The sequence below is a fragment of the Geotrypetes seraphini genome, chromosome 4 (assembly GCF_902459505.1).
Source record: "Geotrypetes seraphini chromosome 4, aGeoSer1.1, whole genome shotgun sequence".
In the NCBI taxonomy this organism is placed as follows: Eukaryota; Metazoa; Chordata; class Amphibia; order Gymnophiona; family Dermophiidae; genus Geotrypetes; species Geotrypetes seraphini.
In genome coordinates, this window is record NC_047087.1 from 3,329,284 (window position 1) to 3,342,865 (window position 13,582).

At 43.8% G+C, this 13,582-nt stretch overlaps 1 protein-coding gene across 3 annotated transcripts in view; it reads right to left on the reverse strand.

Annotated features, from left to right (window-relative positions):
• Positions 1-633: 633 nt before the first annotated feature.
• ZFHX3 (zinc finger homeobox 3) overlaps positions 634-13,582 on the reverse strand; it is a 601,913-nt gene continuing 588,964 nt past the window's right edge. For all 3 annotated transcript variants that reach the window (XM_033942405.1, XM_033942408.1, XM_033942407.1), the window contains one exon: positions 634-4,173. In XM_033942405.1, coding sequence (XP_033798296.1) covers positions 2,885-4,173 — 1,289 coding nt within the window. In that variant the 3' untranslated portion in view covers positions 634-2,884. The remainder of the gene's footprint in view (positions 4,174-13,582) is intronic.

Below are 13,582 nucleotides of genomic sequence, written 5' to 3' on the forward strand. Positions count from 1 at the left end.
TTTTATTGTAAACCTAGTGACACACTTGGGCATTAGAGCACTATATAAATCAATAAAAGAAAGTTACTTCTACTCAGGATGTGGATTTCTGCACAGATATGGTCTGTAAGGACATCAAGTTTGCAAGCCGTCATTGTTAGTGCATGCCATGGAGCTTAGCTTTTTCCTTCTTTACTTTTAGACATCCTCTGCGCTTATTCCAGGAACTCCTGAATCCCCTTTACTGATTTTGTCGTCACTACTTCCTTTATACTTGAAAGCAGTGCATGCAAATAAATTTCATGCATATTCATTAGGGAAATCCTGAAAACCCAACTGGATTCTGGCCCTCGAGGAGGGACTTTGACACCCCTGCTTTATAGTCAGCACTAAGCGCTTAACTGATACTTACCTGCAGTCTGCAAACAATAATAAAAATGTTAAAATATGCAACAGAGATTTCTTCACAACCTGTTGCTTATATCCTTTTGTCCATTGGCAGTCTGGGAGCAAAAGCAAGTACAAGATGGAAGAAAATCAAGGTATGTCAGAAGTTAGATGAACACCACACAGACTCCCTCCAAATAAATAGACCGAGGTATGAATTACTCAGCTAAATGGAGGAACCTGACAGAAATCTAGTGAACAACTTGCCAGAAAAAACTAGTGTTATATTCTTCATTGGTACCACACAGAGGAGAAACAAAAGCAAAACTCATACAGGATACAGACACATAGTAACATACAACAGTTAAATGGCAAAAAATATATATTTCATCCAATTACAAACAAGATCAAAGAATGAGAAAACTGTACAACATTGCAATTTAAAAACTGTTCATCTTGACAGGGGAAGAGATACAAGATCTTCTCTTGTGTAAAGCAGAGACCATATGTGCCCATCCAACATCTTATGCTACAATTCGACAGTGCTCGGAATATTTTGATGGTACTCTTAACTCTACTTAAAGCTTTAGTAAGAGGACAAAGTGACTGCCCAGTTAGAAATATATACATAATCACAACCTTTCATGAACCTAAACACTGAATTAGAAAACCTTCAAAAAGGAAGTATTTTGGAATGCTCTAGGGGGAAATTTCTAACCCATGTGGCCTAAGTCATGTCGTACCCTCCAGTGACATCATGTCCTGCCCCAACCCTCATGTTATCCACAGCCCATGTGTGCTGACTCTGTATCCTGTACAATGCTCTGTAGATCCCTGCCCCCTATGCCCCTGGGTTCCCCCACCTGAGTGTTTCAGAACAAAGCACTTTGCTTTGTTGTGGTGGATTTTGTATTTAACCTTATCCCAGAGCATTCTCCAGTCAGGCAGTGTGTCAGCAGAAGCTCCATGTGTTAAAAAGAATAAAACATAAAAGCAAGCTGAGACGCGTGATGGGACAGGAGCAACTGGGCCCTGCTGTGAATTTATTGCAAGGTATAGCAGCCATTCTTGATTTGCTTCAATTTCTTCTCACATCTGGCTGGCTAGGGCTCACTGCTGCAGGTAAGGCAATGTGTCTTAGCACAGATGACAGCCTGCTCCTTTGCTTTCATTAGCCTTTATTTCCATTATCTTACTTAAATTAGAAACAAATGCTCAAGTAAAACGAAGTTTCCTCCCCTTTCGATGCACATGTGGCAAAAGGGGACATCTTTGGATTCTTATTTAAAGCATGAGATTTCTTTAAAAAAAAAAGAAAAGTTTTAAAACAAATAGGGTTTTGTTTTAAAGACTAGAGTCTAGACTGTAACTCTAATACACAAACAGTAACACATACCCCATATAAGAACAAAATTTGGGAGAAATTCTTCAAAAGAGAAATATGGAATGAGGGGAGGGAGAAGTGCACAAAGAGCAGGCGACCACGAGTTTTTCACCCACGGTGCCAAGGATTCTCAGGATGCTGCATACCCTCCTAGCCACAAGATTTGGAACGCCTTTTGTTAGATTTGATAAAATTAGGAGGAAGTAAGAGGACACTGTAGTGGGAATCAAGATGGGAGAAAAAAGTGAATGAATTGCAAATCTATCTGCTAGGAGTGAACAATACAACACTGAAATGGACACAAAAAGTTGGTCGGTCGGTTGGTTTTCAATCTACCACACAGTTTAAGTTCATTTCCAATGCAACAATCTACTTAACACCAAAAATGGTCATATATCTATCATAAATACAGAAAGTCCATTTTTCTTTTTAAAACATATTACTTTTTACCTACAAGTCCTCAACACTTTTTGTGTGGTTTTTTTCAGGTTTGCAAAAACTGAGTGAACCTCATGTCCTTCAAAAAACCAGCTTCAGCAGAAAAGCTATCGACCCCAGAAAGCAAAGACTGTCACATTTTCTTTAGAAATACTTTGTCCATTTAAATTAAAAGCAGGAATCAATTTTTGGGATATATATATATATATGTGTGTGTGTATGTGTATATATCTATATATGTACACATAAATCCACACACCTGTATCTATCTATATCTATAGACAGATAGGGATCCTAGAGAGAGAGGGATATAGAGAAAATAATTACTCTGGAACCAGACCAAAGTGTGAGCAACTGACCTGAGGATAAAAAGACATATTACATTTCTTTTAGCAAGCCATTGGTATCTGAATGAAAAGTGGGTAAATTGCTTCCCCATATGCTACATCCCAGCTTCTGCTGTGCTCTTAATCTGGGACAATTTAAAGCAGGCCTTAGGGAACGATGCTGAGCTTGGAACTCCCAGCAAAGAACATCTTCCCAAGGACCAAATCCCTGGGGATATGGGAAAGCAACCTGAACTTTTTCTCTCTTTTTGGTTAGAAGCTTTGGAATTTGCGTTAGTCTATTTTCGAACGTGGTTTATTAATTTTATGAAAATTTCTCTTTTGTATACTAATTGTCCATTTTCCAAGCTTACAGTCTGAAGGAGTCCATTTCTATTCTAGTTGGAGTATGGTCCCTGGTGCAGCCAGGGCTCCTGGGCTGCTCGGCTTTGGGGCTGAGCTCCGAGTTATCCCTTGCTCTTGAGGCCGGAGCCCTTGAGGTAAGCGGGGTACTGAGTAGGGGGTGTGTGGCTGTGGTGGTGTTGGACTGCGAGGTAGATGCGGTGCCAGGGGCAGGGAAGCAGGTGGAGTGAGGTAATAGACTCGGGTGCTCTTTGGCTTTTCTTGCTGTTCGCTCTTTGTGCAAGCTGGACTCGAGGTGTTGCATGAGCGCTCCATCCCCACATATTGTGCTCTCGCATGCCAGGCAGCGATAGGAGCTTCCACCACCACCACCACCGGTAAGGATGCGGAGCACCAGCTCCTGTATGTTCACCACAGACTGGCCCAAAAAGCAGATCGACTTGAGGTGATTCATAGCTGCTTGCTCAGTGCTAAAAGCCATCTGACACTTGCGACAGACCAACCTAGATTGCACCTTTGGGACAATGAAGGGCTCAAAGAAGGAATCGGTGTTTTTGCTTTCTGCTTCTTGGGCTTTAGGGAGGGCAGGTTCATCCTGGGGTGCAGTTTTCTGCTGGTCTACTTTAGGGGATTCTTTGGCAGGGTTTTTGTCTGGGGAGACAGTCCCCTGGGGACCCATGGTTTTGTTTGTGAGTGGCAGCGGCTGCTGTGGTTTCTGCTGCTGTCGCTGCAAAGCCTCCTGCAAACTCTGTTGGTACTGCTGGTACTGCTGTATCAGGGAGCTAGGAGCCAGGCCCATCAGAGCCTGTGACAAGGCAGGACTGTAAGGAAACAGACTTTCCATTCCATACATTGGCTGCAGATACCCACTCTGCAAGGCTCCAGAAAGCTGGTGAGTGTAATAGGGAGAGAAACTGGGAAGAAAGTAAGGAAGGAAGTGGCTGGTAAGCAGGGTGGTAGAGTCAGACGTGAAAGCACCCTGTAGAGCTTGCAGCTGGGCAGGGTCTACTACATATTCCATGCTAGGCAGAGCTGAGCTTCCTGCAAGAGGCTCCAGTTTCTCTTTCTTGGGGCGCACCACAGAGTCCCCCTTCTTCCCCTTCTCTTTCAGCCTCTCACTTTCCTTGTCCTTGTTTCGTTCATGCTGAGAGACTGGTAATGCAGTGGCCTGTGCAGGGCTCGAGGAGCTTAGCGATATGGATGATGCTTTATTTGGTTGTCCAGAGGCTGGAAGGGCAGGTGAAGGGACGCTTGTGCAGGGCATACCCATCATATTAGGTTTGGGAGAACTTAAAGCTAAAATAGAACAAAGAGAACAACAGGCTAAATTTCAGTATCAGTGAACATTAGAGGGATTTGCACTTAATTCCTGCTGAAAATAGTCATAAACAAATTCCCCCAACAAACATCAGTTGTAAGCGTTATGGCTTTAATTATGGAGATGATTCTGAAGAGATAAATTGTACATGTAGCTCCTTGTAAAAAGGAGGTGAAGGAACTCAGGAGTCCATTGTATGCGCAAATGTTGACGGTGCTAGCGTGCTTCGGTGCATATGTGCCTATCTTGCATAGTGTATATTTGCAGGGGGCACAAAACAGAGATGAGACTCCCACTTTACCACTTGCACATATATAGAATACTCTTAAGTTACATACATCCCTGCCACTCAAATTAACGCTAGTTCTATGGTTGGTGAAATGCAGACACTGCATTACTAGATTAGGCTAGTACAGGGGTAGTCAATTCCGGTCTTCGAGAGCCGGTGCCAGGTCAGGTTTTCAAGATCTCCACAATAAATATGCATGAGATAGATTTGCATCTCAAGGAGGCAGTGCATGCAAATCCATCTCATACATATTCATTGTGGATATCCTGAAAACCTGACCTGGCTCCGGCTCTTGAGGACCAGAATTGCCTACCTGGGCTAGTATATTCCTTAATGAAATCTAGCCACCCAGGGTCTGTTATTGAAGAGGTGCCTTTTGCCTGCTCTCAGGCTCCAGTTACAGAATTGTTCCATTAGTGGAACATAGCAGAAATCAACTTCAATGAGTAGCCTCTGGAGAGATGAGGGATAATAGCATGGGTGATGCCTGGGCAAATTGTGAAGTGATTTGGGGGCTTGCACTCACTCTGGCCTCAATTCTTCTGACCTCTCATCCCTCGGCACAAGAAAGCCCAGCCGCTACTTTAATTTATGCATAACGTCAGCCATCTGCATATCACCAACTATTGCCATCAATAAAAGGTTGGCAACTTTGAAAACAAGGAAGACATTTTTAAACTTTCTTGATCTAATCTCAACCCAGACTTTTTATAGCCTGAGACTAACTTTCTTCAGTATTGCTTCTGTAATCCCACAAAATAGCTGCAAAAGGACACAGGAGAGATGCTTACCAGTAACTGATGTTCTCTAAAGACAGCAGGCCAAGTCAGACATATATCTGGTGACATCATTCAAATGTGCTGAGGGTGAAACATGGTCTAGCTTTGCCAGAAAAGGATTAAAAAAAAAACCTTTTGCAAAAGCGCGATCATTACATCCTACCAGTGTATGCTGCAAAGCCTCTTAAACAATAGTATCTGATTAAAGGGTAAAGCAAAAAAGGGCAGGATAAGTGCAGAGTGACTCATCCAGGAGGTACAGCTGACATCACTTTCAGTTTAGAGGTACTAAAGGGAAGAGAAATTCCATTGGAATATCCTATCTACTGACATTTAGACCTGGAAAAAGGTAAACTTGGGCTTCAGTAGATTATACATAGTAACATAGTAGATGACAGCAGATAAAGACCCGAATGGTCCATCCAATCTGCCCAACTTGATTAAATTTAAATTTTTAATTTTTTCTTCTTAGCTATTTCTGGGCAAGAATCCAAAGCTTTACCTGGTACTGTGCTTGGGTTCCAACTGCCGAAATCTCTGTTAAGACTTACTCCAGCCCTCTGTTAAGACTTACTCCGCACCATTAAAAAATACTTTAACGAGACCTCTTTCAACCTGCTAGTACAATCCTTCATCCTTAGCATCCTGGACTACTGCAATATCATTTACCTGAGTTCCACAAAGAAAACCATAAGGAGACTTAAAATGATCCAGAACACCGCTGTCCGCCTCATATTCGGCCTGAATAAATGGGAACACGTCACCCCTTTTTACCACAAACTTCATTGGTTACCATTAGAATCCAGAGTCCTATTCAAATTCGCCTGCTTCTGTTACAAAACAGTATTTGGCTTATCCCCTAACTACATCAACCCTCATTTCTATCTGAACCATAACAACAAGCACTCCCGCAGAATCCATCTGTTCGCCTTCCCCTCACTAAAACTATGTCACTCCAAAAGATTCCTTGACAAAACCTTCGCCTTCCAGGCCGCCAAACTGAACACATGGCTAGCCCAAATGGTCCTCGAGGCCCCCACCTACCTCGGATTTAGAAAATTACTTAAAACTCATCTATTCAATGGACACGACCCTTAATCGCCCCCTCAACGAACCGAAACCTACAACTCCCCCTCTTCTGTACTCCCCCAACCTACATTCCCCATATTCCTCCTCCTTGACCTACTCATCCCCTCTCTATCCAACCTCAACTACTTCGTTGCTTGCAACTTTGTTCAATTGTTATGAACCGCTTGTAACTTTGACTAACAAATGTGAACTGCCTAGAACTCCCTGGGTATGGCGGTATATAAAAATAAAGTTATTATTATTATTATCTACACCCTCCCCAGCCCATCCTCCACCAAACGGCCATATACAGACACAGACTGTGCAAGTCTGCCCAGTACTGGCCTTAGTTCAATAGTTAATATTATTTTCTGATTCTAAATCCTCTGTGTTCATCCCACGCTTCTTTGAACTCAGTCACAGTTTTACTCTCCACCACCTCTCTTGGGAGCGCATTCCAGGCATCCACTACCCTCTCCGTAAAGTAGAATTTCCTAACATTGCCCCTAAATCTACCACCCCTCAACCTCAAATTATGTCCTCTGGTTTTACCATTTTCCTTTCTCTGGAAAAGATTTTGTTCTACGTTAATACCCTTCAAGTATTTGAACATCTGAATCATATCTCCCCTGTCTCTCCTTTCCTCTAGGGCACAGTTCTTCAACCGCCAGTCCGCAGGAAATTTTTGCCGGTCCATGCAGGGCCGGCAAGATTGACTCACTTCAACTTCCTGCCGGTCCGCGCAGAGCCGGCAAGATCAACATGTGAAGCGTGCGCTAGGCCGGAGAGATCTTGGGGAGCCTCCGACAGTGGCTTTCTCCCCTCTCTGCAGCTCTCCTTTACTTCCCAGCGCAGCGATTCACGAAGGCAGCCTCGGGGCTTTTGTTGAGTCGCGGCTGCCTCTGATGATGCAACTTCCTCTTTCCTCAGAGGTGGCGTGACCCAATAAAGGACCCGAGGCTGCCTTCATGAATCGCTGCGCTGGGAAGTAAGAAAAGCTGCCGGGAGGGGAGAAAACCACTATCAGAGTCTGGGAAGCTTCAGGGCAGGGGAAAAAAGGGACAGCTGCTACTGGAGAGGGAGAAGGAGAGATGATGCTGGGAGGGGAGGAGGGAAAAGAATATGGGAAGCTGCTGGGCAAGGAAAAAAAGGGACAGCTGCTACTGGAGAGGGAGAAGGAGAGATGCTGCTGGGAGGGGAGGGAAGAGAATTACTGCTGGACAGGAGGAGGAGGGAAGGGAGAATGAAAAAAGGAAGGAAACAGCTGGCAGAGAGATTAGAGGAGGGGAAGGGGAGACACAGGCATGAGAAAGTAGAGAGATTGATGATAGGAAGGGGTCAGCAAAAAAATAAGCGGAGAGGGACAACGATGATAGATCTGGTGTAGGAGAGATAAAAATGAAGAGAGCAGTGAAGCTGGAATGAATCATGTAAAAAGGAGAGAGGGGGCACAAGTTGATGGAAAGGGGAGAGGGGCATAGAAAGAAGACAGATACCATATGGAAGGGGGAGAGGACAGACAGTGGACGGAAGGGGCAGATGCTGGATTGAAGAGACAGAGAGGGCAGACGCTGGAAGGAAGAGAGTGAAAAGAAGATTGAAAGCAGAAACCAGAGACGACAAAAGGTAGAAAAAAATAATTTTATTTCTATTTTGTGATTAGAATATATCAGATTTAAAATATATATCCTGCTAGAGCTGGTGTTAGACATAACTGGGGACTGCAAAGCCCAGGCAGTGCTTCTTTAGCTTCCAGCTGGCTTAGGGCACTCTCTGACCAGGGAGCAGTTGCCCTAGTTGCACTCCCCTAAAACTATTCCTGTCATGTGTGACTGCAGTATTCTGTTAGCATGATATTTCTGTGTAGCATTCTGTAATAATTTGGCTTGTTCAGTTTTCTTGATAGTAGAGGGAATATATGTGAAGGGGAGGGGAGACAGGGGTTTTGTTGATCTTTGCCCTGTATTATTTGTATTTATAAAATGACAATTGTATAGAATATTGTTTCTTTTTATACTTTAATAAAATACATTCAATATAAAATCATAACTGAGGCTTGTGTGGATGGGATCAGATGATTTGTGGGGACCGACTCGCGGAGATGGGGCGGAAACGGGGTTTTTAAATTTTAGTCCTAGTAGTTTGCCGGTCCACAAAATAATTATTTTTTTTCTGCCGGTCCACGGGTGTAAAAAGGTTGAAGAACACTGCTCTAGGGTATACATATTCAGGGCTTCCAGTCTCTCCTCATACGTCTTCTGGTGCAAGCCTCCTATCATTTTTGGCGCCCTCCTCTGGACCACCTTAAGTCTTCTTACGTCCTTCGCCAGATACGGTCTCCAAAACTGAACACAGTACTCCAAGTGGGGCCTTACCAATGACCTGTACAGGGGCATCAACACCTTCTTCCTTCTACTGACTATGCCTCTCTTTATACAGCCCAGCATCCTTCTGGCAGCAGCCACTGCCTTGTCACACTGTTTTTTCACCTTTAGATCTTCGGACACTATCATCCCAAGGTCCCGCTCCCTGTCCGTGCATATCAGCTTCTCTCCTCCCAGCATATACGGTTCCTTCCTATTATTAATCCCCAAATGCATTACTCTGCATTTAATTTTAGTTGCCAGGCATTAGACCATTCCTCTAACTTTTGCAGATCCTTTTTCATACCATTGTCTGTCTTTTATAACTTTTTTAGTTTAGTACTCTGCTTTTTTGGCAAAGTCAGTTTAGGAAATAGTGTAACCTTTAAAGGCTCTGTTAGGGTTTTATAGTCTAGGTTAGTATTTTAGATTGCCATTGAGGAAAGTCTCTGTTTAGTGTTTAATTCCTTTCCACCCTCTCCTGCTTTCACCCATACCAAGGCTGATCCTGATCAGCCAATCAGGAAGAGGATCTTGCTTCGGGAGGATTTTTCTGCTTTCTCTTTTTTTCTTTTATTAGGTGCAAGTACTTCCACAACCACAGTATACTGGGAAACATTGTGTTGCCAAAACTGTTGCCTAGGTTACAGCTTCCATCTCTGTGCAGACAGAAGATGTTACCCTAGCAGATGGGATAGATTCATGTGCAAACTGCCTTCAGCTTGAATCCCTGATGAAGGAAGTGAAGGAACTGAGAGAAGAGGTAGCCAGGCTGAGAAGCATTTGCGAGAATGATACACGCATCAATCAAATGCTTCATGAGGCATCAAAGATTTCCAAAAATGGGGAAAAGGAGGCTGTGCTGATGGAGGACAGCGAGACCCTGCAGGATCGATAATGTGACCACTGTTCCCGCTAAGCTGAGCAGGAGTCATCCAACTGCAGTGCTGCCTGGGGGGGGGGGGGGGGTGTTTCAATCTTGTGTTTTCAACGGATACAGCCCTGGAGGCTTCCTGTAGTCCTGCAAAGCTTGCCTATCCCTCACTATTGTCCCCCCCTTCCCCCACTGTTAGAACATTAGCCAGACTCCTACCCAGCTTGGAGGGAACAGTGACCAACATGAAGAACCAGTATGCAACCCTGGAAATGGAGGAAATGAAAGCATCACAGGGAAAGGAAGGACCAAAGCTCGAAATCCCCAAAGTTGTTGGATATGTGACCCTTTGGAGACAAAGGTAGTGGTGGTTAGTGATTCCCTTCTGAGGAGACCAGATATGATATCCCAGGAAGAGTGCTGTCTGCCTGGTGACAAAATTCAAGATGTTACAGAGAGCTTGCAGAGAGACTCATCAAGCCTAACGACTATTATCCAATGTTGCTCATTGATGCTGGCACTAATGATACTGCTAAGTACCCCTCTGAACGTATCAAAAATGACTTTGTGGCTCTGAGAGAGAAGGTGAAGCAGGTGTGCAGGTAATTGTCCCTGCTGAGAGTAAAAGGCTCAAGCACTGCAGCTCACATCCTGGAGATGAATGCATGGCTACATGGATGGTATTGTTGAAAGCGTTTTGGCTTCCTGGACCATGGGGTGGTTTTCCAACGGTTGCTGAGCAGGGTTGGTGTGCATCTATCAAAGAAGGGAAATGTGTCTTTAGCAGCAGACTGGCTAACTTGCTGAGGAGGGCTTTAAACTAGAATCATTGGGGCAGAGTGATCAAAACCCCCAGGTAAGTATAAGCCCTCAGGTAAGTGAATCACTAAACACCTTTACACAAATAGAAAGAGGGGCAATGTCTGTAAAGCAGTATATACTAATACAGTGGTACCTCGGTTTACGAGTGTTTTGCAAGACGAGCAAAACATTCGCAGACTTGGTGCCTCTTAAACCGAACTTGCTCAAGGCCTGGCACAGGAAGCAGATTTTCGGGCACAGGACATGCTGGTGCCGATGCGGAGGCTACACTGGAAGTAAGAAGAGGGTTTGGGTGGGTTGGGGAATCTCAGGTTGCGGTGGGGGGGGTACCCGATGGCGGCGGGGGGGGGGGGGTGCTGGATCGCGGGGGGGAGGGTGCCGGTTCTCGTGGGGGGGAGCAGCGCTGCTGGCCTCGGGGGGGGGGGGAGGTGGGGGGTGGGAACATATCAAAGCAAGTTTCCCTTACTTCCTATGGGGAAACTTGCTTTGATATACGAGCATTTTGGATTACGAGCATGCTCCTGGAACGGATTATGCTCGTAATCCAAGGTCACTGTACATGAAATATGAGAAACAAGATTCTGGCTCTAGAGGCTGTGATGGAAGAGAATGAGTTTGATTTAGTGGCGATCACAGAGACATGGATCGTGGAGATTCATGATTGGGATTTAGTTAAACTGGGCTATAACCTGTTCAGGAAAGACAGGGTAGAAAGAAAAGGAAAGGGAGTGGCAATATATGTTAAAAGATCATATTAAAGCCATACAATTGCAGCATCTACAGGGTAAGGAAGAGGCACACTGTATCAAACTGAAAACAGGGAATGGAAAATATATTTACATTGGTGTGATATGCAGGCCTCCTTCACAGATAGAAAAAATAAACAGATTTATTAGAAGACACTAAAAATATAGCTGGAAAAGGTGAAGTACTACTAATAGGAGTTTTTAATATAACATGTTGATTGGGATATCCCATGTGGGATCTCTTAGAAGTAGGGAGATTGTGGATTCTCTACAAGGAGAACTGTTCCAGCTGTTGGTAATAACAGTGGGGTCGTCATAAGTGAAGCGAGCCCACCAGACTACCATATCATGCTCCAAAGAGAGGAGGATATGTAGCAGTAATTCACAAATCAAATCTAGGCTTCCAGCAAATGAAAACAACCCAACCAATAGCAGAATGTTTACTACTTAGAGTAAGAAACACAAACACAATGGGAATAATGGTGTTATATGTCATTCCCAGCCACAGAAGGTTGGCAAAATATAGTGAACCTCATCGCAAAAGTCAACCTAAAATTCTCCTTTTCTGGGTATGCAGTAACTTTAACCTTCATGTCGATGACCCAGCATGCCAAAAAGCCCACAGATAGTCCAACAACTGGGAGGCCTAGGACTACACCAAACAGTGAAGGAAAAAAACCACTAGAGGACATACTTTAGATCAGTGGTCTCAAACTCAAACCCTTTGCAGGGCCACATTTTGGATTTGTCGGTACTTGGAGGGCCTCAGAAAAAAATAGTTCATGTCTTATTAAAAAAATGACAATTTTGCATGAGGTAAAACTCTTTATAGTTTATAAATCTTTCCTTTTGGCTAAGTCTTTAAAAATAATATTGCAATTTATAGCTAAAGAGACATATGATGATCAAGAAACTCTTTTATTTGACTTTTCTAATTATGATAAACATACCGAGGGCCTCAAAATAGGACCTGGCGGGCCGCATGTGGCCCCCGGGCCGCGAGTTTGAGACCACTTGTGTAGATGTATTGTTTGACAGGAAGGAAGATACAGGGAACTGCAACCCCACAGCTATAAAAGTGTTATGGATAGACCATCACCTAATACACTTCGGGATAAGATAAACAGAAAGTAGGAAACTAAAAAATCGGAACGAGACCGAGAATAGTGTGACATGGAAAAGCCAGAAAGTACCAAAATGCCTAAGTTTCAGTCTGCATCATGCCCTGTCACTGAGCAGAAGCCCAGCAGTAGGATTCCTAAAGTCAATCAAAAGGCTACAGGAGTTAAAAATGTCCCTGTGAGAATCCTGTTATCCAGAATCCATTTCCAGGTCCTACATCTCTTGCTCTAGACAACTCAGAGAGGGGGTTGGGTGGTAAAAATGGCACCTGCAAACACACCAGGGTAGGCTCTGATGAGAACAAGCAGGCTGCCTAACAAACAACCAATGAGAGCCTTAGCTACACATAGAGTTGCAGTTAAATAGACACGAGACCTGAAGCAAGGGAGGAGTGGCTCCATTCCAAAACTATTTAACTGATTTATAAATGATCTGGAAATTGGAACAGCAAATGAGGTGATTAAGTTTGCAGATGACACTAAACTGTTCTAAGTTCTTAAAATGCATGCGGATTGTGAAAAATTGCAGGTGAACCTAAGGAAATTGGAAGACTGGGCGTCCAAGTGGCAGATGAAATTTAATGTGGACAAATGCAAAGTGATGCACATTGGGAAGAATAACCTGAATCACAGTTACCAGATGCTAGGGTCCACCTTGGGGGTCAGCGCTCAAGACAAAGATCTGGGTGTCATCGTGGACAATAAAATGAAACCTTCTGCCCAATGTGTAGCAGCAGCCAAAAAAGCAAATAGGATTCTGGGAATTATTAAAAAAGGGATGGTTAAGAAGATTAAGAATGTTATAATGTCCCTGTATCGCTCCATGGTGCGACTTCATCTGGAGTACTGCAATCAATTCTGGTCTCCTTCTCTCAAGAAAGATATAGTAGCGCTAGAAAAGGTTCAAAGAAGAGCGACCAAGATGGTAAAGGGGATGAAACACCTCTCATATGAGGAAAGACTAATTTGGTTAGGGCTCTTCAGCTTGGAAAAAAGACGGCTGAGGGGAGATAGGATTGAAGTCTATAAAATCCTGAGTGGAGTAGAACGGGTACAAGAGGATCGATTTTTCACTCTGTCAAAAATTACAGACCAGGGGACACTCGAGAAAATTGCAGGGAAATACTTTTAAAACCAATAGGAGGTAATATTTTTTTACTCAGAGAACAGTTAAGCTCTGGAACACGTTGAGCGGATAGCGTAGCTGGTTTTAAGAAAGGTTTGGACAATTTACTGGAGGAAAAGTCCATAGTCTGTTATTGAGACATGGTGGAAGCCATGGAATGTTGCTACTCCTTGGGTTTTGGCCAGGTACTAGTGACCTG